The sequence below is a fragment of the Strix uralensis genome, chromosome 4, assembly GCF_047716275.1.
Source record: "Strix uralensis isolate ZFMK-TIS-50842 chromosome 4, bStrUra1, whole genome shotgun sequence".
Classification (NCBI taxonomy): domain Eukaryota; kingdom Metazoa; phylum Chordata; class Aves; order Strigiformes; family Strigidae; genus Strix; species Strix uralensis.
This window is the reverse complement of record NC_133975.1, coordinates 93,066,727-93,092,694: the sequence shown is the minus strand read 5'-3', so window position 1 is coordinate 93,092,694 and position 25,968 is coordinate 93,066,727. Positions and strand designations below refer to the sequence as shown.

Genomic DNA, 25,968 nt, shown 5'->3' with positions numbered 1-25,968 from the left:
TGAAACAAAAAGGACAGATGACATGTTCCACCAGCCACCTTTGGTAGAATTGTGCTAAGGCACCACTCAAGAATTTAGGCACCCAAACAATTCCTGAGATCTCTCCTTTAGACCATGGAGCCCACATTTTTGTTTTATTTTTATAGCAGCTCCAGTAGTCTTGCGATCAAAAAAAAAAGTCTTTACTGGGGTTAAAATGGAATGCTGAATCTTATGGGAGAGGTCTGCAAGTGTGAAGAGGTCTAGCAGCTGCTACACAAAAAGCAAAAGCTGATCTGCCAATTAGCTAAGCAGGGATGCAGTGGAAAAGCACCAGCAGCACTGGTAGTGTCAAACACCCCTGATTTGTTCCCATAGACTGGTGGGAGAAGTGTTTCTAAAAAGGAGATAGTATAGTTTAAGAACTATGCCACCTTCATTTCCACACACCCCCCCCCCCCCCCCCCAACTTTTTTTTCAAAATGGTGTCTTTTGGTTGGTGGTTAGTACTTGGCACCTGTGCTAATATATTCAGCCACCAGGAGGCAATAGTATATTCTCTTTTTAAGTCTCATACTTTTAATTACCTCCAGGGTCTGCACAACTTGTTAAAATTCAATTTTGAAAGATTAGATATATGCAGTAACATTTCTAAAAATAATACACGTATTGTTTTTAAATGAGGCAATCAGTAGACTGAATTCACCTACGTCAGTATGTATTAGAAACCGAATTCTTAAGACACAGTAACTTTAGCGCTGATGAACCATACCCTAACAGCAGCCCTGGAGAAGTCTAGACACAGAGCAGGTATTTGACAGTCATACTGCAGAGGGAATTATCTCTACCTGCCTCACAGTGTTGGCTTGCAGAAATCTTTTAGGTTGACAAAGGGTTAAATGACATGAATACAAACCAAATTAATTTCAGACTAATGAGAGTAAAAATTGTTCTGACAGCCATGCCATCTTTTAAAATACTAGTATGCTTATAGAGGCAAGCCTAAAGCTCTTATTTCTAATTGCTTACATCTAGATCAAGACCAAGAATCATTTGCACACAGGCACCTTGGTGGTACATACTGTGCTATTTTTCACAATAAAAAATTTGTTTGACAATCTAGAACGATGCCACGAATACATTAGTCTTCTACTTCAGACCACCAGCTTAGGTATTCGAATTAATTAGGTAATCGAATTTGATACTCAGTAACTATTTAGCTTGAGTCTGAAGGTACAAACCCCCTATTTCATTTATTCTCTTCATCGCATTTTTTGGAAGCTAACTCCTGTTCATTCAGGCCCATTCTAGGATTTGGATGCACTGAAAATTATTTTGATTAACATGAGTTTGCTCATGTATTACTACTGCAGCCTTCTGCAGTGGTGCAGAACAAAGTCAAGGGACTCTCCAACTTCAATGTCAACAAAACTTATCAGGAAAAAAATGGTGCTTCCAGTAAATGCAACAAAAAATATTCCAAGCTTGTGCTATCTACCACGTTTTATGAAAGGTGTCTTGAGAGTAGTGTGGAATTAATTGGGAAAAAAAAATAGCAGGCATACATATGTTTACAAAGCAAGAAATGAATAAACTAATTACACACTTCAGTTTTCCTTTCAAATTCCAACATTTGCATTAACATAAAGAGTGGCGTCCATTTAAAGTTATAGCACATACATTATTATAGAGAGATTTAAAACTTTTGTCCATGGAAATCTAACCTTTGTTTTCTCATCTACAACTCTGAGTCCATCCGCCGAAACCCACAGGACTGCTTTAACGGCTTTCTTCCCAGACTTTCAAAAAAATAAAAGAAAGAAAGAAAAAAACCAAACAGTTTTACACCAACAGCATCCGACAGCCACCCGCTTCCCCTTTCCAAGAACCATAACATTAAGTGTAGATGAAGTCCATGGTCAGTAGGGTGCCCAAAGCCAGATACTCAATCCAAGTTGCAAAACAGTCAGAGAACCAAGCCAAAGCCAGTATTTCAGAAACAGCACGTCGTGGGGAGGGGAGAAGGCACAGGACAGGTGGAGGCAAAAATAAGGTGTACATCCACTGACAGTAAAGAATTCAAGACTGACCAAGTGGGTGAAGAATTCCACTAAAGAGTCAGAAGACACTAATTCATAAGGAGTTACACCACAGGTAGCTTCTTTAGCATCAGTTAAACATGGGAAAATTCTTACCTGATATTTCCACCAGCCCTACCCTCTGCCCCAATAGTTGCATGGCAGAATCATGGCATCACCTTAAACCAGTGTTAAAAGCACCCAAAAATCATCAGTGTCATGAGCTTAATACTAAGATCAATCATCCAAACATTTCACTAATTTATTAAGAGCTAAATGTCACATCTTGGAAGAGAGGTAGAAAAATTATGATTTCTTAACCATTTGGTGCGTATCTTGAAAAAGCAATGGTGTGTGGCAGGCTGACACAGCAGAGGAGCTGTCTGGCTTTTATCCAAGATCTGACTGTGGGAAACTTTCAGCTGCCGAGAGCTGAGGGTAAGTAAAAGTGGGAAACACAGGAAGGCTTCAGAAGCCATTTAAACTACAGATTCTTTCTACTGTTTACTTTTTAAGGGAAAGTTACAGAAAACAGTATAAACACTTGACACAATATTCTTCTGAAACTAATGCATCGAACAGAAAATAGGTACAAGATGTCAACATAATTTTACTGGTTGTTAGAAAGAACTACTACAAAAAAATAATCTTTTTTTTTTCAACCTGTTAGTTTAATTCACAGGCCCTATACTTTAAGCCAGCTAATAAAATATTCTCCCCATAATGTTTTTTGAAGCACTGGGTATACACAGTTTGTGGCTGCTAATGGCACCCACCACAGACCACTGCAGGGAGTGAAGAGAGCAACAACGACAAAAAAAAAGATGACGGGGTATCAGCTAGTGGCTTCGTGCAAGAACCGCAATTAAATTTTTTTTAATGGGTCATTGCATATGTATGTAATTTATATTCATACAGCAAGTAATGGAGCAAGGACACATTCTGGCATAAGCTACCAGAAGCTCCAGGTTTGTAACACTGATTTTAACACTGTAGGGATGAAATATCTTGGGGTGAAAAGTCTCTTGTTGTATTACATTGGTTTCATTTTCAGAGAAAGCAGCAAGTATGAAGAAAATGGGCCTGGCAGAATTTGGGGAGGAACTATCTGTCCCAATTTTGTAAGCAGCAATGACACACTGAGCATTTTCAAAAAGCTTGGCGAGAACAGAGAATGGCACTGACTTGTATGGAAGAGTGATTAAAAGAGAAAAGAGAGAAAATAAGCACAGCATGAAAGCAAGCTATGGAGAAGTGCTTGCAGAATCAAGTTTCTAAACGTCCATCCAGCCTCTGGATACCCCAGAGAAGGTTTAAAGTAAAACTGTCAGATTCTCGAATGCCTAATGGAAAGAGTATAATTCACAAAGGAAGATGTACTTAAATTTACCATCATATGTGTTAAAAAAATATTTCAGCATTTAGAAGTAATTTCTCATTTTTGTTTTTAAAAGGCAGTAAATATCAATAGCCACAAAATATGGTCTATATTTTCCACTCTCAGCAGCTGATTAATGGTCCCTATTAATCCCCAAAACAAATGGTTTGTAGATGTCTGTCTCTGTGAACTGTTCTAAAAAGGAGTACCAGTTTCTTATAAGCCATTAATAGTCTTAAAATTTTTGTTTCAAGCAATTACAAACAATCCAGAGGAGACAATGCCTGCAGGTAACTGTTTGGTTTAAATTACAGTCATTAGAAACAGAGATACATGTCTTTCTCCAGCAAACAATAAAAACCTTGTTTCTGCAGAAATAGTAAACAGTTCCTGAAGTTTGTATTGAAGTCAAGTTTAACTGAGCTGGTTACTTCATAAAGCAGCACTGATCTTCGGCAGAGCTACTTCTCACCTGCTATTTTACCAAATGAAGATTTAAAAATAGCTAAGATATGAACTTCATGTTTCTCAGAATAAAATTAAAAGGCTAAATGGCTGTCTAAATCCTCCTCTCCAACTGGAAACATAAGGTTCCTCATGCAAGATAACCAAACATGGGTTTGTTACGCTAAGAGAAAAACAAAACACACTTTTATCTCCCAATTCCTTCTTCTAGATTTATGGTGGATTCAGCACTTAGAAGGGGTAAATCCTTACAGTCTATATCCCAAACCCACAGCTACTACTGTTGGGCAACATATGATTTTCCCATCTACTGAATCCTCAGCTGATCTGCGCCTACAATTGAGGTATAAAGGAACATACTTCTCTAAATTGGTTTATACTAGATATACAAATCAAAGTACTACTCCATTATGGGTGGGATATTGTCAAGTATGTCATGATTACAAAGACGATATGAGCATTTGCACTCCTGGCAAACACTGGACAAAGATCAGACCGGATGCAAGATACTGCATGGGAAATGAACTCCAACACAGGGTTGCAGCTTGTGTAATAAACACTGGAAGGTATAGGTGACTCCAAACAAAAGTATTTAAAGCAAACAGCCAATATCCACTGGAACAGTGTGGTCTTAAATGTTGCTACCAAGGGACTCATCTAGACATCCATATCAGTATCTTGCCTTCATGTTCAAGAGCTTTTGGATGACAGCGCTGCTGGAGGAGAGCCACATGTGGCATCGACTCCCGGAAGCCTGATCTGTCAGTGCTGAATCAGCCCCGATAGAAACCTTGCTGCTCAGCACTTCCTAGGAGGTCAGCAATCTGCTCCAGTGTGAGGTTCATTATCTGGACTAATTTCGGAGTCCTCAGAGGTCTCCAGGAGGGCGGGTGAGGCACCCATACTAACAGACAGTGAGGCCCCCACACAAAGCAGGACCACTGCAGGCTGGGCAGGAGGGAAACCTCTCCGATGAGCTAGCAACGCCCTAGAGATGGGCATCCACCAAGAACAGGAAAAAAAAAAAAAAAAAGAATTGGACTAAATCTGAAATGTACATTTCCTAATCAACAGTGTGGTTCATGACAATTTAGCTGTTAGAAGTGATAGGAATGTGGAGATAAGTAGCAGCTATATCGTAAGGTGGAAAATAAAGTTTTAAGGATGCCAGAGCAGAATTAAGTTGCCCAATAATACATTTTCTAATACTTCTAAATTGTTTCTAGTCTTTCTGCCTATTTTATTCTGGACTTACAAACAGTTGTAAAATGTTATCTAGAGTCTGAGGTATATATAAAGAAAATTTTTCATTTCAGACTCTGTATAAAATACTGTGTGATGAGAAATACTCAATGGAAGTAAAACATGAGGAAGATCACCAAGTCTGTACTACTATTCATTACAACAGAAAAGCTTTAGTTTTCAAAATATGAAGAGCTGTCTAAAAAGGCAGTTGATTTGGTTACATTGCATATGCTACACAATAAAACTGCAGAAACCTAACCTGGAGCTATCAACAGACATCTCATTTTTATTTAAAGTTGAAAAGAAAGTATTTTCAATACTTCAACACTTGAACATTTATAGACAAAAATCTGTCAGATTTACCTTTTGGGGGAGAAAATTATGGACAGGGAAAGCAGAAAACGTGCCTAGACTGACTTTCTGAAAGCTGCTAGCATGGTTTAAGCAGCTCTGCAATTTGGAGTATTATATTAATCCCAATGCAAGGCATCTGTGGAGAAATTATAGATGAGACAGCCAAAAGATTTGGAGCTATTAGTATTTCTCAATTATTAATAATGAGAACAGCTGTCGCTTTTCTTGCGGTTTCCCCGTAGATTTGGGCTACCATTGTAGGCCAAAGCTGTAATAAAGGCACTGCCATACTGATGCTGTGGGGATATCTATAAACACTATGGATTTAAGTGGTTTCAGTGCTAGTTAATGAAACTTCACGTGCTGAAGTAGAAGTAGGTCCCTCTTCGGCAAAGTATTATAATAAAGACAAGGCAAATCTACAAGGCTGCAGTAAAGTACCAGACTTCATAAAAAAGCAACTAAGATGTAATGGGGAAGCTGGCATATTTACTAGATAAAAAACTGTCTTTGACTTTAATTAATTGCTATGCAAATATCTGTCTTCTACATCTTTGCTTTCTTATGTACCTTAACATAAGTTAATAGCAACAAGCAACTAACATATCTGATCAGGTTGAAGCGGGGTTTTTCTGTTTGTTTTAAACAAATTGTAAGTACTATTTAGCATTTTCAGTTGTAAAGCAAACGGCATGTTTTGACTCCAGTCTTTGTAGATTCCACCTCTTAAATTTCATTTGCACATAGGAATGATCTGATTAATCTGAAGTATCTCCCACCTATGGTATTTTGTCCCTAAAAAAATTAAAAAATAAAGCGCCTCTTACTTCACCATCACTACATTTTAGATGTGTGCTTTCCCAGATCATAGGAAGAAACCTGAATTGGGGAAACAGCTGGCCCTGTGTGACATGCATCACTATCTGAGTGAAAGGTCAAAAAGGAGCAGCTGAAAAAACCTTATTTACTCCCCAAGCAAAGCTAAAACAAATTTGTGACCAGAGAATAATCTGCTCCAAAAGACTTTTGTATGTATGGAAGTTATAAACTTGTTAGTTTCTACTTAAGCCAAGATTCATTTTATAACAAGATACTTCAGAAACCATATCTTAGATTAACTCCATGTGAAAAGTAAGTTAAGTTGTTTTACAGGAATTTTAAATGCAGAGGTAGGGAACAGATGAGAGGTAAAAGAGCGAGCTCTTTCAGAGGTCTACATGCACTGCCTTGTGGAGGTGTAGACAGCAGGAACAAAACCACCCAGCTGTCAGTACAGAACATTCTTAATAAGGACAAAGAATTGCTTCCCTTCACAGCTAAGACACTGTCCTCATGAATACAAGAGCAACAATAAAAACAGTAAATTTTTCAGTTATACCACTGAGTTACAATTAGAAAAACATAGCAGGTAAACACCGGGTTTCATCTTGTCTTTGAACTAGGACTGTGCTCAGAAAAAGAAAGGTTTAAGAGACAGTATGTATAGGCACACTGCTTTCTCCCAACACCAACACTTGGGGGGTCAACTCATGGTGCCAGGCAGCTGATCATGAAGCACTTAGAAGGCACAGACCCCAACTGCTCTGTAGATATTTCCCTAGGTGATGTAGGCTGACACAAGTTTAAGGGTTTACAAGGAAAATTCACATTTTTTTCAGGAAGACCAAATCACTTCAGAACACTGGATTTCCGATACAGTCCACACAGATTTATGTTTCTGTTTCAGGTTGCTTTTTTAACCATATTCTTTGATCAACATTTTTAAAAGCAAATATTCTGAAATGGATTAGGGACTCTCAACACCCTGATTTTATGGCAGTGCTATACCAGGGATGTAACTCCTTATAGTGCAAGCACAAACGAGGCGTTAAACTTACTTTTCCAAAGAAGCCTTTGAAGAACTTCCTTTCCTGGAGGAACAGGGGGGACAAGTCGAGCGCTATTACTGTAGGTAGCTAAAATGTCCCAGGGTTTCAAACCAACAAGCACACACAAGAATAGGGTTTGGAGGGAAAGGAAGGGGTTTTTAGAGTTATCCATGAGAAGGTGCGACAGGCAAATGTGAAAATAAACCCATGAAAATGCAGATCAAAGGGCACGCACACAATTCTAACAAGCTACTGCCCTGAAATTGGTGGAAAGAAGAGAACCTCAGCCCCAATTTCATGCAAAGTGGTTACTTTATTTTCACTCCCCCTTGTTTAGTCCCTTTTAGTTAGGTTATAAACCAAACTTGGCAGCAGACATGATGGTTAAACAATTAAAATACTGTATGGGCTCTTGTGAAATGCAAAGTTCTAGCTCCAGAATTACAGTCAAGTTTGCTCTGTATTGATCACTCTTTCCCAAAGCAAACGCTTTGTAAGCTGGAGAAGCACATATGGCTGGTATAAAGCAGGGTTAAACACTGCTTCATTTTATTTTGTTTATTTGTTGCTTTGGTTTACATGCTACTCTTATACTTCACACCTTATGCAGTCTTCTCTGAGCAGTGAGGAATTTCATCTTACCTTGTGGTATAACCAAAACACAAGTGAGATCCCTTCTTTCACTCTCTAAAGCCTTCCAGTACTTATACAAATACTAGATATTCATTCTACAGCTCTGAATTGATAGGCTGAACAAAACCCCTTTAAAGTCATCTTTTGCAAGTGCAAAGATACCAAGAGCTGAACTACAAGTTCCTAAATTTCTTCAGTCTGGAAGTGATTATACCAATTGCCCAATTCACATTAAGAAAAAGACAAAGCACAGTTTTAAGCATATTTGCACGCAGCTTAGTATACTGGCTTTATTTTGTTACCAGACTGTGAAAAGAAAACAGCAAGATCTGAACCAATCTCCTCAGAGAACACTTCAGCAGGCCTGGTGCTCTGCAAGCAGAGCCACAGACTGCTCTGCGTTTGAGGGAAGCTGGCATGAAGCATATCGCTGTTCATGCTGTCCTTCCAAATTGTTTCACTTCTAAGCTATGATATAGGAATAACAGGGAGGAGGTGGAGAATTGCAGATGAGACAGAGAGTGTCTTTGTGACAGCCCCTGACCCCAAATTAACACTGTGCAATTCCAACCTGTTGATCACTGACAACAATACTACATTAAAAATATTATTACAAATATCCTGAGGCAGTGTCTCGAGAATTGATTGATAAACAAGGTTATATTTAAAACAAAGCTATGGTTCTGACGCATGCCAACAAAAGCCAGGAAACACAAAGTTAAGAAGGGAGGGTCGATCTTGGCTTTGCATTTCCTGACTTCTGTTGCTGTATGCCCCTCTGCCCCATGTGCTTCCACAGAGCTTTTTACTGAGTATCTGTAACATTTATGTCAACTCAGACACCGTATAAAGAACATCTCTAAGTTCAGTCAGCTGAAAAGCTTAACAATTTTTAGAGGCAGGAAGGGTTATGTATTTGGACAGGATATGCTGAATACTAGGAGGGGAACTAATGGATTAATCACCATGTTGTGTACATAATGAGAAGGAGTTGGATGCTGCTGCCAAGTTGAGCAATGACTATTGCATTACACTAAATAACAGCTTTTTAAAGATAGCAAAAGCTAAAGATATTCACCAGAAGCTACCTCATTTTTAGGCAATGGTTAATTTTGCTCTCAGCAAAATGCTTGTTAAACAAGATTTTTTTTTTTAATAAACTAGGCAAGGTTAATGGAAAAGGCATCATGCAAAATGGGTTTTAAACAACACTGAGTTAATGTAGTTTAGAGATAACTAATGCATGTTTTAAAATATTAAATTATGTCTCTTTACCTGCTAAAACAAGAACATATATTAAAACAAATGCATCATTTAAAACAAAAAGTGGCAAGTTAGAAACCAATACTACACGCTAAAGCTGATTTAAATCAAAACATGACATGAGAGAGTATACTTTTGTCTTTATACGCTGTTCCCATACTTGAGTCAAAGACACTTACAGGGCCCTTACAAAGTTATTTTCCAGTTTTGTGCTAAATACTTTAAATTCAGTAAAATGGTTCTGAAGAAACCATTCAGAGCTTAATGTCCAAACACAAGGATCCTACCAGATATGAAATGTATACACAGTTAGTAATATATCCCTACACTAAGGGAAAATTGCAAGGTCCATTGGTAATATAAATCCATGTTAATAATAGAATGATAGCTGAATACATGGGTTTCTGATCTATTAATGAGACTGTGGTGCCATTTCATCAGACAGGAAGAGGGACATAACTCAAGTTTGTCTTCATTCATTTTAAACAATATTATAAACTGCACATTAGAGTATTGTTGGTGTGCAATTTCAGAGCTATAAAACTATATCAACAGAATACAGTATGGATGAGGGATTATCTAGCTAGAAGTGGCTGTTTCTACTCAGTTGTCAAATAATGCCTGAATAAAATGCTCACCATCATCTGGTTTAAAGTTCTGCAAGATGCAATACTCAAAAACAATTACATCACATTAAACAAGCTGGTAATAAAAAAACCCTGAAAGGTTATTTCCCGCAATAAAGAGACAGAAAGATTTGTTTGCATCTTTTCTTTCAGAAAGCAGAGAAGAAATGAAGCTATTCCTGAAATGAAGATTAACACTGTTCTATATGCTTCTTGACAGATCCCATGAAATGTTTTAAAATGCATTAGTCAATCCTAAAAAAGAACAGACTTCACTGCCCCAAATGAATTGCCAACTGTTGGGAGAACAAGAATTAAGAGGGAAAAAAAAAAATCTATTAAAAAAATTAAAGACAGAACTTCACTTTCAGAAGTTACAAGATACACATATTTCAACAATTATGTTTAATTTTTATTGCCTGGATTTATAAAACCTACATGCTACCTGCAGAGAAAACAATAAAGATTAAAATAGGCCACGTACATTTTGATGCAGTTTAGCCATATGAAAAGTGAAATCCAATTTCCCTAAAGCTTGCCCTTCAGTTTTAGCACTGCACTTGTAATTCTTTCAAGACCAAGAGAAAGCCCATCAAAATAACCAAGTACTGTAAAAGCAAGAGACCACCAAATGAACAAACTGTTTTCTTATCACATTCCTTGCTTGCTGAAACATCATCCAGTAGTTTGACTTTTGCTAATTAAGAGAGCATATTGTACAGAAAAGGCCCTTTAGTAACAGTAGAGCCCTAAAGAAATGCCCCCAGTTTAAAACCTACATATACTGGGGGTTGGGGGCAGGGGTTGATTTGCAGCGAGCAGCTCCAAATGAACCTTGGATCTGATAGAGTCTAGCAACTAAAGCGCACAAAGTAGTTTCAGTAATCTGAATCTTCCTCTTGGGGCCCAAGGAGAATTTCACCTCTGCTTCTCAACTTGCAACACTGACAAAGGAGACAATGCAAAGAGCAATCATAAGAGATGTGCACTTGTGTCCAGTTTATATATAGACATCAAAAACTTCAAACAATAGAAGAAATCAAAATTATCTGAAGAAAAACGTTGAATATATGAGAATGGGTAAATTGATGCCATCCACAATTCGGAATAATGACATAGCACAGAATAGGGAAATGAAATTGTTTACTTCCAGAGAACACACTGTAAAAGATGGATATCCAAGTCTGACATCTGAATCAATAATTCAGGTGATCAAGAATCACAATCCTGGAATTATCCGGATTCCAGAAGAAACTGGGCACTATGCTTTTACTGTGTCTCATTATTTATAATCGTAACTACACTTAACTGGCCTGCGAGCTTAAAAGTTTATAAAAAAAATCCTTCACACCATAGCTCCCCAGGGAAAAGAAAGAGAGAAGTTGCATAAAGTAGATACTGCAGTGTTACTGGGTGGGCTAACAGAAAGTATTCTGATAGAACAAAAACCAGAAAGGGGCAAAAACGGATGAAGCTCATTATGTGGTCAGTCCTTGCACTTTTAGCTACATAAACTAAATCCATAGAATAAAGAAACTCGGTTATATTTTGTGTGGTCCTTTTTAATAAAAATCAATCACCAACCACTGTTGGACTGAATGGGAACAGATGGGATGCGGCTTTAACAGGTTGCTATACATTAGCTGAGAAAGAGAAGAATGAAAAGACTTGATTTTAATCAGAGCACTAAACCAATTCAGAAAACTTTACAGCACAACAGAAGGAAGAAAAGATAACCTATAATCCTCTGTTGTGTGTTAGAAAGAAGGGAGAACAGGTTTAGTTGGAAGCCATTTGAGCTTTCACATTTGGTGATGATACAAAGTGATGTCCAGTAGCAGATATCTCAAGTTAACAAAGGTGCAGTAGAAGTGTTTGATGTACCTTCAGTAATTTTGTTGAGCTGCAAAGACTTTCTTCCACTAAAGGCATTACTGAAGAATGTATATAGCTAACAACATAAGAGAAATGATGAAAAGGATTGCAGTTCTCTATCCCCTTTCAAACTTCAAATTTTAATGTCCTTTCTCCTTCTGTACTCTTCAATGCTGTTTTAGCCTCCGTTCCTCGATAGACTGATCACTGCCTTTCTGGAGTTTGCTAATTCCACAGGATTTTGTGATATTACTACCACAGGAAAGAGATGACAAGACCTATTCAAATGAGCCAGAGACATACAAAGAGCTTTGAACGAGTGCCATTTACAGGAGCAAACGTTCACAGAAGCCAAACTAAGAGCAGCCCACTTCATGACACATCAGAATTAGGCAGCCTTCAGGCCACTTAGAGCAGATGCAAGCCAGATTATTTCATGCATGACTACAATGTTGCAGTGCATTAGAAAAAAGCAGCCTAAATCGAGTAAGATTTTGTATAATAACGGTGAATTAAGTCGCTATCAAAGTGGCAGGCAACAGAGGGAGAGAGAGCAGGAGAGGAAGAGAGAGAGAGGGAGAAAGAACTGTTAAAAAACAATGGTTGAAGTCCCATGTGGGTACCAACTTAGTCTGAAAGGTCACAGAGGATTTTTACACATTTGTTTTACAAATAGTTTCTGCAAGTAGAAAGAACAGTTGTAACTCTCTCCCTCTCATCATCAGATTAGCACGTCCCCCTAACTGCAGCAGTGCTCTCAAACCGGCCAACTGTTCTCCTAACATGGGTCAAAAGTTCACTCTTTAGCTGGGGCACTGCTGCTGAATGGACCTTTACCAGTAACGCTCACAGCCCCAAAGCCAACTTTTTCATGAAACAAATATACATACAGATTTCAGTCTCTTCACAGCATCTTCACAGATATGCATTCCTCTGGATTCATCCACTTCAACATGTCCCAGGTACTGCAGGAGAGAGAGTAGAGAGAAAAAAAAGCTTAATAGTAGCTCCTTAAACTCCCTGGGTTTAAAAATCCAAACTCCGAATTCATCTCAGTACAGCTGAATTGACAGACATTAATAGCACTTTGCTAGCCTTCTTTGGAGACCTGTATTTGGAGGTTTGACTTTTATTTATACAGGGCACCAGCATCAGTAAAAAAGCAAAATACATGTAGAGATTTTGAGGGAAAGACAGACTTTCCTTAATCAGGGGAAAAAAATAAATTGAAAAGTAGAACTGTAGTTTCCTGTTTATTCAGCATGAGTTTTAATTACTTTTTTTACTAGCACAGCATGAAAACCTTAAGTCTATATAGAGATTACTGTAAATAAATTATTTTTGAATAATGATAAATATATTTAGTATTGAAAACTGAATTATACTACATAGTAAGATAATAAAATATATTTGAATGTTCATGTCCAAATACAAGAAACTTCAGTGTTGCAAACTGAAAACATCCTTCTTTTTTTCCTCCCCTTTTTTAATAATTGCAAACCAAAATTGTTTATCTTCATTACAATACCAGGCTCTTATGTGGACACTGAAACATTCATCATTCTCACAAAGTTTTTAAAAATATCCATTTTCTGTACATTCATCTAATCAAGCACTACTTAAAAAAAGCCCAGCAAAACAACAGTGAATAGAAACTGCAAGTTTCAAAGCTTTTAAATTAATAACCCATAATAATAATAGCCTATAGAAAAAGCAATTTCAAGAAACGCATCGGAGTGTAGTGCTCAGGGTACTGTGGATGGTTTCATTTTACATTCTGAGGTGGGAAAAAAAAGTTCCAAATTTTCCAATTTCTCCCTACCTTTTCCAATTGTAGTTCTTTTTGATAGGGGAAGGAAATGTTCTCTCAGAAACATTCATATCCTTATTTAAAGTACTCAACTCTTGAAGAAAACCATAGAAACTATTAAATAAAAGCTTTTTGAAGTTTCATAGTAAGAGAAATAGGTCAAAGAAACTTACCCCAATTTACATGGCATTGTAAGAATTCAGCAATTCAGCATTTATATTCTAGACTAGCTTAGAGAGTGCAGAAATGGTTTTAAAATATCAGAATCAATACTCGTGTCACTTAATACAGTGGTAAACCTAGGTTTAATAATCTATGGAGAAGTCCCACTCCATCACAGAATATTCTGTCATGAGTTCCCTGAAATCTCCCAGGTTTTGTTTCATTAATTAGGATACCATACTTAACTAGATGGACAAAGAAGATTTCACTCTTTAGCACCATATTGAAGCACTCTCTCAGAATAACATAATAGATTCAACTAAATGGACAAACTCAGACTGTTTTAAAGATTTAACAGAAATCTGAAAGTTGAGGTTTTTTCATGCAAGGCAAGATGCTCCAAAAGAGGAAACTCTACACATCACCCTTCATATCATTAAACTGCTGAAAGATTTAAAAGATCTTAAGTGACAGAGGGCTTTAACATTAAATCTCACTATGTGGCATTTTTAAAATGGAATAAATCTGGATGGAACAATTCTGCAAGAATTTCATTTAAACCAGCCCTCACAGCTGGAGAACAGCTTGAAAATAAGTTGCATAGAAACTACAAGGTAAATAAAAGAGATCTGACACTTAGAGCTTTTTCAAAACAAGTTCTGTGAGGCTGAAGCCTTATAATTGAATGCTGGAGCTGCCAAAACAGCAACTGTACTCCCTCAGCTGAGCTTGCTTAACACTTGCACAAGATCTTCATTTCTCCAGAACACACACTAACTAGAAAATTTTAATCCTAAAAATAGACCAATAGTAACAACTAAAGATGCATTTCCTATGTGTCTGGAAGTACATATTTATATCAACAGCTATCACAGATGGATCTTCAGTTCTGCCATGACTCTTCTGGAAGTTCCAGAGAGGCAGAAATTCCGTGGTTGTACATATTTGTCATGGAAAAGTTTTGGGTTTAGTAACTTAAGAAAGTTTGTCAACTTCTCTTTTAAAAAGGGAGGGATATAGACAGGAACAACGCTGAGGTTTATAGAGGACAGGGAAAAAAAATATATGCATGAGATGAGCCATCCAGTTTGCATTAACTATCATACAAAGAGAGGACAACTTTTGGATTTCCTGAGCTATCTGCACATCTCATTTACCCCAGCGTAGGCAAAATGTTTCCAACTGAAGATCCAAGTCCCTGTACTTGGCAACCTGCCTTTTGCTTGGAAAAGGGAGAAATAGAGCAGGGTAAATATTGCCTCATGTCACACTCCAAAACAGACAACCGTTTTCCCCTGTGTTGCCAAACCTCTATTCAAGTCCCATGCTCCAACTTTCAGCAATCAGTCATGCCACCGCTGCTAGAGACAGCAAGTTTAGCTGCAGTTTTCAATACTGCTTCCACTCCAGTGAATGGGGACATTATTGCACATATCAAGTGCATCTACCCACACCAAAAGGGTACAATCCACAGACCTCATTGAGCATCAATCAATTCGGAATTATAAAAGAAATTACACTGCCACACAATACTTCTTTATGATATAGAGGACAAAAGGTGCTTTGTTTGCACTTACACTTTACACTTTAAGCCCTTCATCAAAAAAACTTGTTCTTCCCATTGCACCATTTTTGCAGAAGCCAGAAGCTCATCGCTACCAGTATCAGTGGCCTTGTACATTTTACAGGCAGTTTCAAAATTCTTCCCATTTTTTTTTCCCCTGGGATTGGGTGGTAGTATGTTAAATCCTTATAGATACCAATATATTTTTAAGTTTCTTTCTTGTAAAAATAACTTTCAACTGTATAATCAGAATGCTGTGGTCCTCCTCTTGTCTTAGTCAAGTGTCCCTTAAGCAGCAGGTCCTCTTCCAAGTCTTCAGGCCTATTTCTTAAAAGTTTTTTCCCCCACTAGGCTGAGAGCTCTAGATATACATTGTTCCTGTATTTAACCAGTGCTACAATAGTTATCTGATTTTTAATGGGCAGTAATCAAAGACATAAGTATTTCTTCAAGAAACATGGCAAACAGTTCTGCTACAGACTGAGACCTTTTCTAGTACCCCTACATTTTAATCAGAAGTGTTAAATTGCAATTATATCACAACCTAACCTTAAATTTGAAATATTAGCTCAACTTATTAGTGCAACAGCACTTTATGAATGACATTTCAAAATTTAATAAAGAAAATACAGCTGCTAGTTAGATTAAGACAGAAGTGGAAGTTAAACACCAGAATTCAGGGCTTAAAAATAAACCATCACCAAACTCTGTTGCCCCACCACAGGAAAGAGATTGCACAGAAACCACTTTAAAAAGCAGATACACAAATCCCACACTTCTATACACAACCTTTTAGGATCTCTGAAAGGAACTTTCCTTTCAAACTAAAGGAGAAGGAACATACTGTGAAGTGCCTGAGCAGCAACTTGTCTATATAAGTAAAGCCTCATACAAATCCATCACACCACATTATCACAAACACACTCAAGGACTGGGACACGTAATTACTGGGTGCACAAAATCGATGTGAAGTGCATAAGCCATACTGTGGTGACTGATGACTCTGGAGAACAGTAAGGAAGGGGTACCCCAAACACATTTGCAAAGAAGCACTCCTTGTAACAAGGATCACCGCAGCTAGTATTCATGAAGAAGGCAAGTACTTTTCCATCACGAAAGTGCACATAGTAGGAATGCAGTATTAATATTGAATGCATTCCTACTTAATTTCCATAGCAACCAATGAATGATAATCATGCCATCAGCAATTCTCAGCCATAAGATGTTCTGTAAGAGATTTAATCGTTATACCAGAAATTAACCACCAATGCTTTTACAGAAAGCTAAAATCGTTGTGGGCAGAGTCCACATACAAAGTAACATAAAATAAAAGCTCTAATCCAAATATACGACTTTCAGGGGCTGCTGGAGAACCCCTTAACACAAACATTTTTAAATATAAGTATTGCTTATATTAACATTTTCAGAAAAAAAAGATGAGATGATGGTACAGCAAGTAATAAAAAACTCCACTTTCCCTCTTCACCTCTGGGCTTTATGTTCACTTTCACTGATGGTTTTCAGCATCAGTCTGGAGTCAAACAGAAAGCAATCAACACAGAAACAAGTTAAACTGGCACACAGCAAAACTTGAGAACTTGAAACCTGAGAACTTGAAAAGTGCTTCGGAAACTTTATTTTTTCAACATTTTAAACTTTTTTCAACTTCATCTAAAAATGAACAACTTAAGTTACCATACCAAGTGGTTTTGGTGAAGCCGTCTTACTCTCCTTCCCTAAATACATGCTATTGAAATTGGTCCTAAGAAAACATCAAGTGCTGATGTATCAGGTCAGAAACAAAACAGATCTACCATCCATGTTCTAGTACAAGAAATACTGCCCTGATCATTTCTTTCTTTCTTTTCATTTCTTTCACGGACACTTGGCTGACTCAGTTTTCAAAATTTCAAAGTTCAACAATAGTAGCTGGCAAAAAGAAAGATCTTTCACCAGAACAACTCACTCAAGCCAGGTTTCTTTGTTCAAACCTGGTAATATGCTATTACAGTCTCTCTTCCAAACAGATGACGCTACACAAATCACTGAAGTACCCTCTGTATCAGCAGATGTTCACATTCGCTGTTTTATTTGCAATAACAGATTAGGTTCCTCAGGTTACACTTGAAACTAAATGGACACAGGAAATGAGTTTACTGTAAGTCTTGGCCAAGGTGTCCCATGCTAGGGAACTAGCTGCCATAGAGAGAGAAACACACCATGATTTCCTTCGTATTTTTCCTAGAGGCAGTGACATTCCTCTTTCTTCCTCTGTGTAAGTACCATTCTCTCTACAACTGGGGTATTACATGTAACAGTAGGACTGACTGCTTGGCATGCATGTGCAGATATGCTTCTGGAATTGGTATTGCTCAAGAATTAAAGCTTGAGCTCCACAGTCTCACAGTGAAATGCTGTCTTGCAACTAGACATAAGCTTAAATCCAGAAAGCCTAGATACATCCTAAAGCTGAGCTACTTTTCCACTAACTTCTGTAAGCTTTACATTCCAATGTTCAATACTGCTCTCATACCCATGCTCCTGCTTTTTTCAGTTTGAAACAGGTGTTTGCTGAGACAGTGCTGTAGAAGTACAGACAACAGAAACTCCGTGATTAAGCATCAACAAACAAAGCTTAATTTCTGCTTAGTCAAATCTACAGTTTAGTTACAATGCTACACATGTCCTTAGGGTCCAACTTTCTCCACTTGCCTAAGTCACCAGAAATGAAAATGACTCATCAACCTGTTAAATCCCCCTAAACAGGAGCTTTAACACCCTGACTTCTAAATGTCTCTGAATAGTGTGCGTCAAAAGAATCTAACTCTAAAAAACCAGTATCTATACCAGTAGCTCTCCATGTCTCTTTACATCACACCCACCTGAGAGCCACGCTGTGCATTTCACTTATTGGTTCTCATATCATATTTATCAGTGTGAACGGAAACAACACTGTGAGGAAATAACACACATTTCCAGTTAGGACTATTGAAGTAGCAAAGCTCAACAGGATACAAAAATACTATGTTCTTCATATTCTCACAAATCCCTAAAACAAGGCAGAGAAGGAGCTCAGGAGGTTATGTAGGACAGCACTTGCCTGAAGGCAGGATCCACTTCCACATCTACATCACAGAAGCCAACCTTGAAGTACTATGACATTTCTGTAACTGGAGATCAATAGGGTAGACCTTCTACACTGTAACTCACATACCTCACTGTCAGAAAGGGAGGTCGGTTTGCTGAGTTGTTGTTGTTAATGCCTATCCTAAATTTCCCTTAATAAGGCTTAAACCCACTGTTCCCCTAGCCCCATTACAGCTTCACATATGTACTGTTAGACTTAGATTTTCGACTGTTTGCTCTGATGTGTCATTCTTACTTTTCCAGGAGTTCAGCATGAGTAAATAAATACAAAATTTTCTTTAAAAAAAATAAGAAAATCAAGTGTTGATGGCACAAAGTTTTATAAACACACTGCGCAGGTGCACATTGTACCTTTTCTTCTAGTCCTGCAAAAAATTCAGTTCCCATTTATGACACCGGAAATCCCCTAATTTTAAAAACCAACACACCCAGAATTAAAAAGTATAACCGAATGAAAACTTTTTGATTTCCAACACCTAAATTGCATTTAAAAAAACTATTTCTGCAAGGACATCCAAATCATTTTTATGGCTCTAAACATTAATAGTGATATCTTTAAAACAATTTGAAGTTTACTAAACAATTTAAGAATTTGACCTTGGCCAAAGACAGGAGGGTTTTAAAACTGAGTAAGAAGCTTCATTTAAAACTTCTTGTTTGCAAGGCTATTCAAACAAAACTAAGGGTTGGACACAAACATGAGAAGTTTAAAGATTAGGGATTGCATTACACTCCTTTTAATCATGACAAAAATGCACAGGAATATATTAGAGGCAAGTCTCATACCTTCTTTTATAATCACCATTCATTTAAAATTAGCTGTCTTCAAGCTTTCTTCCTGTGATGTTAAATGCTGCAGGATTTTAAAAATGTACCTTTGCTTGCTGCTGGGTTAGCATTCAATAGAAATAGTTATTGTTCATTGCTTACACCAGGTCATGCCTTAAGAGGTAGGGATTTGTAGCATTTAACGTGTAGGGCTGTGCAACATTTCAGAAATCAGCAGATTTGTCACATTAACTTCTTAAAAATACTTAACATAGTTTCCAAAGACTATTCAAGCATCTCAAGTTTTCAGTCAAAAATATCACATGCCTAACTTAAAGGCACTTAGCATCAACATGCTAGTAAACTCTAACACAGCTACTATTATTTCAACCTAGAAGTACATTTAAGACATAAAAGCCATCATTACCTGTGCTGAGTACCAGTCTTTCTGATCTGGAGGGACAGAATGGCATGCAAGCTGTATTTATAAACTGATTAAAAATAGGAAGTTATTTTAAATATGAGATTTATAAATTTGACATTAAGCAATAAAGCTCAATATATAAATTCCAAAACTAAAGAGGACAACTGGACAGCTACAAGTGGTGCAAGAGCACACAGCAAAGTGACAGAAATGGCCTACATCCTACTGATAGTAGTTTCAGCAGGGCCACGTATGGCCTAATGGCGTAACATGCTGCTGGGTCACAGGGACCCCAGGGATAAGAACTAACACTCACAGGTCCCAGTGAGGATATTCTACAGGGCTCAGTGCACATTGTTCCCTTTTTTTCTGTCTCTGCTTGAATACAGAGCAGTACACTGTACTCCAAACATCTCCCAAAGCAAGGGCTAGACAGGAAACAGTTGAAGAGTATTTACTCTGAAAAGTCAATTCTCGTATGTGTGAATGTACAACTGTATCCATACAATTTTTATTTGTCAACACTAACACAGAAATCAAGATTCAGTGGAAAGGCTAACTCACATGATACCAGGCACTCAGCAGCAAATCTTGGACTTCAAATTCAAAAATGCAAATGTGGTTTGTTACTCTTCACATGGACTTTTTTCACTAATATCTTTAGTCTTCCAGTTGGAATAAATGGAATAAAAAAAAAATGCAAGTAAACTTGCAGGCTACAGGCAAGAGTAGCCTTAGATGCATTAAGCTCAAGAGACTGACCACCAAAACCATGAAAGTGGCAGAATTAAACTAATTGAATTAATCCAAGATATATGTGACTGTTGTGTCTTCTAGAACCACAGGTAGAAATCAGCTGTTAATATTCTGTTTAACATGTCCAGTTGGTCAGAACCACCAAAAACTTACAAGTGTTTGGTTTGCTTAGTTCTGTTAAGTAGAGGGAAATGACCTAATTTTTCTGATATAAATTTCACAGGCCAGTTACTCTAAAGTGCATTTGTATGAATAAAAACTTCTTACCCAGAGGGACATTCAAAAAGGCATTTCAGACAAAAGAAGCCCTAGTGTCAAATATTTTAGTCATTAAAACATAGAACAGCTGCATGTTCTCAGTGAGGTAGCGTCTGGAGCAAGAAAGCAAGTTTGAAAATGTGTATGACAATTTCATTTTTTGCAATTATGATGTATAAAGATTGTAAAAAATATAGCACTGATAAACAGAGCTGTAATGTATGTTAGAATAAACTACTTCTGAATACAATGCTCCATCTGAGTCCCTTATATATTACATATATCTGGCACAGTTTTTCCTCTCAGAGGGAAGATTCACTACTGAAACATGGTAGTTACTTCTTAGTTTGTTAGGACAGTGGAAGAGAAATCGCCCCTGAAAATATATTTCTGCACAGATTTTCCAACAGCTTTAACAGTGCCACATTTGATAACGGGGCAGCTCTGAGTACATCTATAAAACCTGCAATGTATCATGCCTCCACACCACAGAAGTTAGGAGAGCAATACCTTTACCTTCCCAATGGAACAGCAAAAGTGTGCAAGTCACACTTGCCTAAACACAAATTTAACATTCTTTTCATACCTTTGCTGACACACAGGCACCAGCCTCTCAGCTGATGCAGTAGAGTGCAAAAAACCCATTCAGTCATATGCTCTAGCATCCTGGCTCTTCAACATAACTTTCGTGGATTCAAAACTGTTTATACACAGAAGAACACTACAGGAAAGCCAGTAGCCATTCCAAGACCCTATTCTGAACGTGTCAGATTACCACCTCAAGTGTGGTTAGATTTCCAATGCAGCAAAGAGCAATCTGTAAATACATCCTACACACAAAGATGACTGAGAAAATATGATAAGTAGCTGGTTACATACAAACACAGCCACTCCAACTAGTGGAAAAACACACACTGTTAAACAAAACAAAGTGTTATTGCCCAGGATTATCACAACCTTCAAGTTTATGAGCACAGCACTGGAGAGAAACAACTGCGCATCAACTCCAATTCCCTGAATTTTAAACCAATCATGTAATAGGAATTTTGCCAATACTTTCCACAGAGCATCTTCCCTACCAAAATGAAGATGATCCATAGATCAATCGGATTTGCTCAAAATTCAACAGCACACTTATGGACTTTAAGTAACAATAAGGATCAGCCGGGGATGTAGCACAGGAAGAGCTTCAAGAACTGTGCCAACGTCAAAAACCTTTCAATAACATTAAATCTGTTTGCAGTACAGCATCCTCAAAGCACAATGAATGAGAAGCTACTAAAGTCCCTGTCCAACACTAACAGATGAAGCCTGGAGGCAGGATGAAATCCTATTAGCAACATGACTTTCAAAGTGCTTCCGCATGTTCTGTAATATCTAAAAAAGAATAAATCTGTACTAGCACTCTACAAACACCCCAACTCTGGGCAAGATATAAATGCCCAAAGGCAAGAAGTTAAAAAACAAACCAACTTAACACTACTTTAAGAGAGTGACATATCTTTCACCCATCAAACTTTCATGATCTTTCTCCTTGACAAGAGAAATCGAGAGCAAACGCTCCCTATTCTGCATTTGCACTTTTCTCCTCTCTCCAGAAAAATAATGTTAGTCTCACCTAAATAAAATAGCAAGCATTAGAAGAAACAAAGCCCTCAACACGGCTGCTACTACATTAGTTCCATGATTTCATTTTCATACAGAAAAACTTAAAGACAGCTGTAGAGACATTTGTTAACAATTCTCAGGTCTTCACCAGCTAAAATCTTCATCACCCCTGCAAAAGCCAGACTCTAGTCTTGCCACTCAGCTATGCTCTGAGCTACAAAGAACTACAGCTGATGGTTTTTAGAGAGCGGGCAAGGCAAACCATAAAGAATAAGGACAGACTAACTGCCCCAGAAGCATATTAAACTGTGGTTGAGCAGCTATACTACAGGCAACAGACCACTCTGGAACTCCTATTTAGGAACTTTGAGAAAATGAAGATATTTTCACCACGTTTCAGATTTGAACGCATTCCTACTCATTAACCATTTTTCCCAAAATATCTCAGTTTATTCTGCTCCATTGAGGAGCATCAGGAAGAGAAGTCACTCGTCAGATATTTAAGGACATAGGAGACAGCAAACTTTTCCTGGAATGTATGAGTTTCCAAATAATACCCTAGAACAGGGTGACAGGATACTCTCCTTCAATAGCACAAAGTCCTATTCTTTTTGCAAGCAAAATATAGTACCACCCACTAAAACGATGACTCTACATCTGGTTTAATCTTATTCACTCACAATGGCATACTTCCTGTCTGTATCTATTAAACACCAGTTAACACCCACTTTACATCCCAAGCCTAACAAAAATTTCCACTACTGCCTATCTCAAGGCACAGTATTTTGGAAGATAAATTCTAATCAGGTAAGCTAAAACGCCTCTGATTGTTCTGATTTTAAGTTTCCATCTAACTGCAAATTCTTTAAATATTAATTGTCTAACATTCTGACCAAACCAAGAAACATATGCAAAGATGTGTTTACTTCAGAGTATTTTTTTCCAAAGAACAAATTAAATTAATTCAGTGAGTTCCAATATAAAGTAGGCAAATAAGGGTAAATAAGTCCCATTGTGATGACAGGATGATGCAAAGACTCATCCATTTCTAATGCCTCTTCAGCACAGAATAGCCCAAAACCTTTTTTGACTTTGGATACATGTGCCTAGAATAGATGAATGCTTCATTTAAATACAGGAAGCATTTGTCATTATAAGTGCAAGTCCTGGCTGAGAGTTAAAAAAAAAAAGTCAGTCTTTAAACAGCACAAAGTGGTTCACACCCCTTGTGTTCAGTAAAGGACTGAAAAAGTTTTACTCAAACTAAATGGCTAGAAATTCAACATTTTGCTTTTCAACCTGAATAACGGGTAAATTATCAAAAAATAATGATCCTCAAGATAACAGCTGTGTTCTCTCCTAGACAGTGTTAAATCTTAATCAAAGTTCGAGCTTCCACAGAGCAGCCACTCACTTTCAAAGCTCTGGCAAAACACCATCTCTGTTTAATACTGGATTACAGTTCTTTCCTTCTAGCAAAAAACTAACATAAAACAAAGACAAATAAGCAAGCAACCATAACAAACTAGAAATGTTATATACACTTAGATATATGTAAAAGCACACATAAACAACTATAGTAGGGTAAAGTAGGACATGAACCTAGTGTGAAAGTTCTCAGATTTACTGTATATCTGCACATACCCACAGCTTTACAAAAATACATTACAGCCAGTTTCAAGAGTTCCACCTAGCAACATCACCTGTTTAACTAACAGACAGAATTACTTTAAGCACAATACAGACAAAAACTAATAAAAGCTCTTCAGTACCAGAACCATAGACTGTTTTCCTTGTGCACAGATACTTAATCTGTTAGCCTTCCGTAACTGTCATCTGCTGACAAGCTATTGTAGTTAGCACTAGTGTGCCCTGAGGAAGAAAGCTTTTGATTACAAGGGGAGCATATGCAACAAGACATCTTAAATTTCATATTTACTTTTATTATTGCATTTCTTAAGTATTAATATTATTCTAAAATTTTTAAAATATTGTTTCTTTAAAAAAGGGGACGTAGAAACGGTGACAAAAGAAAATACCTATGTATAATACTCTGATAATCTAGAATGAGTTCTCAGAATTCAAAAAGTAATTTCAGTTTGACATGCATTAATAGTCTGTAATATGCACACACACAAAATTATAGCACAGAAGACACTCAGAAATTAGCAAGTGCTTATAACCTCAAGCACTGGAAGGAAACCCAGGTATTACTTGGCAATGTGTTGAATTTTCAAAAGGGAGGAAGGATTCCTTTCCAAGCACAACCCACGCTTACCTTACAAGTCAACTTTAACCAAGGCAGACTTTTAACAGAGAACTGAGTACCTTTCCATGCAATCCAAGAGGTCTATCATTTCTGCTCTTCCAGAAAAATGAAGACAAATTTTATATTACTCCTCTGCCTAGCTACATGATTTATTTCAACTAGATAATAATGTAGGATATCTCAGACAGCGATTTTCCAAGGCATTCGTTACATGAGTCATCTGGCTTTAAAAAAAGCGCCACATCCCTTGCAATGAGAGCTGACTGTAAAATAGGTCAGTGTGTAACGAAGCATGCCACTGACTTATGCTTGCCAAAACACCCCAAATAATAATTCATGGCAAGAGTACCTCATGGATGTCCGAGAGAAAGGCAGAAACTCTTACCTTAACAGGAAAGCTACACTTGCCAGTACGAACGCCTTCTTCATCAGTCTGCCACTGATGAGGCCTACTGGCCTCTGGGACATAGACATCTTTCTTTCTCCTAAAGCTTTGCCGTAATTTGTTCATTTCTCAGATTTTCACGTCCTAGAAGAAGAAAAAAAGAATACTGCCAATAGGCACCAAAACACACGTTTAGCCACTTTGGGTCAACCACTATCATGACAAACGTCCCTGTGAAAAATCTGAGCTTCTGCAAATATGAATGAGGGTACCTGTGAAAGGAAAATATTTTGGGCATAGATCCAGAAAGAGATAGATACTCACTTCAAAGTGGAAAACACAAATCCACATTACTTAGTATCTTTCCACAGGAACTGAAGCATTAGACCCAGGAATAACTATTACTCTGAGCATAAGGTTACCTAAAATAGCTGACAGAGCAGCTCTGAAGAGTGATGCACATGAAATTCTGCCTCCCCGAATTTAAACACCTACCTACAGCAACCAAGCAGGACACCAGCAGCACAAGCTTCCAAGGCACCCATGCAAGGCAAGGATTCACAGCCCTAAGATTGATCCTAAAATCAGGTGCTTGTGCTGTTCTTTAAGTTCAAGTGGTAGGTTCATGCTTTTACTGAGGGGCACAGCCCTGCCCTTGCTTAGTCTACCAGTAAAAGTTCTTATGTTTAAATGACAAATGCACTTAATTGACTACCACATCCTGGGTAAATCTCTAAACAATTACATAGTCTTATCTCTTCAAAGGGAGAAGACCATTCTGTAATTACACTTCCAAAGCCCAGAATTAGATGCTTTTTTATACACTATTCTCTTACGTATCAGTTTCTATATATGCAAGCCAACCTATACTTTAGACATGTGCACCTTTACTAGATTCAAACTACAACTAGCCAAGAAGTTATTAGAGAAAGTGCTACTAATGAAAAGACTCAATATTCAGCTACAGAACTAAAATCATATGGGATCAATACAGGGAATATAGAAAACATGCTGAAAGGCTTCTTGAGATATTGCTCTTCTATCCTGGAAAAG

General features: G+C 37.6%; 1 protein-coding gene across 13 annotated transcripts in view; it reads right to left on the bottom strand.

The window, feature by feature from the left end:
* The window catches only part of NUMB (NUMB endocytic adaptor protein), a 97,861-nt gene that overhangs the window by 11,328 nt on the left and 60,565 nt on the right, over positions 1–25,968 (bottom strand). For 7 of the 13 annotated variants that reach the window (XM_074867925.1, XM_074867924.1, XM_074867931.1 and 4 more), the window contains exons 2-5: positions 24,916–25,059; positions 12,655–12,729; positions 7,377–7,454; positions 1,704–1,778 (exon numbers count right to left, since the gene is read on the bottom strand). In XM_074867925.1, coding sequence (XP_074724026.1) covers positions 1,704–1,778; positions 7,377–7,454; positions 12,655–12,729; positions 24,916–25,041 — 354 coding nt within the window. In that variant the 5' untranslated portion in view covers positions 25,042–25,059. The remainder of the gene's footprint in view (positions 1–1,703; positions 1,779–7,376; positions 7,455–12,654; positions 12,730–24,915; positions 25,060–25,968) is intronic. The other 6 variants (XM_074867928.1, XM_074867934.1, XM_074867929.1 and 3 more) reach the window with 2 other exon arrangements.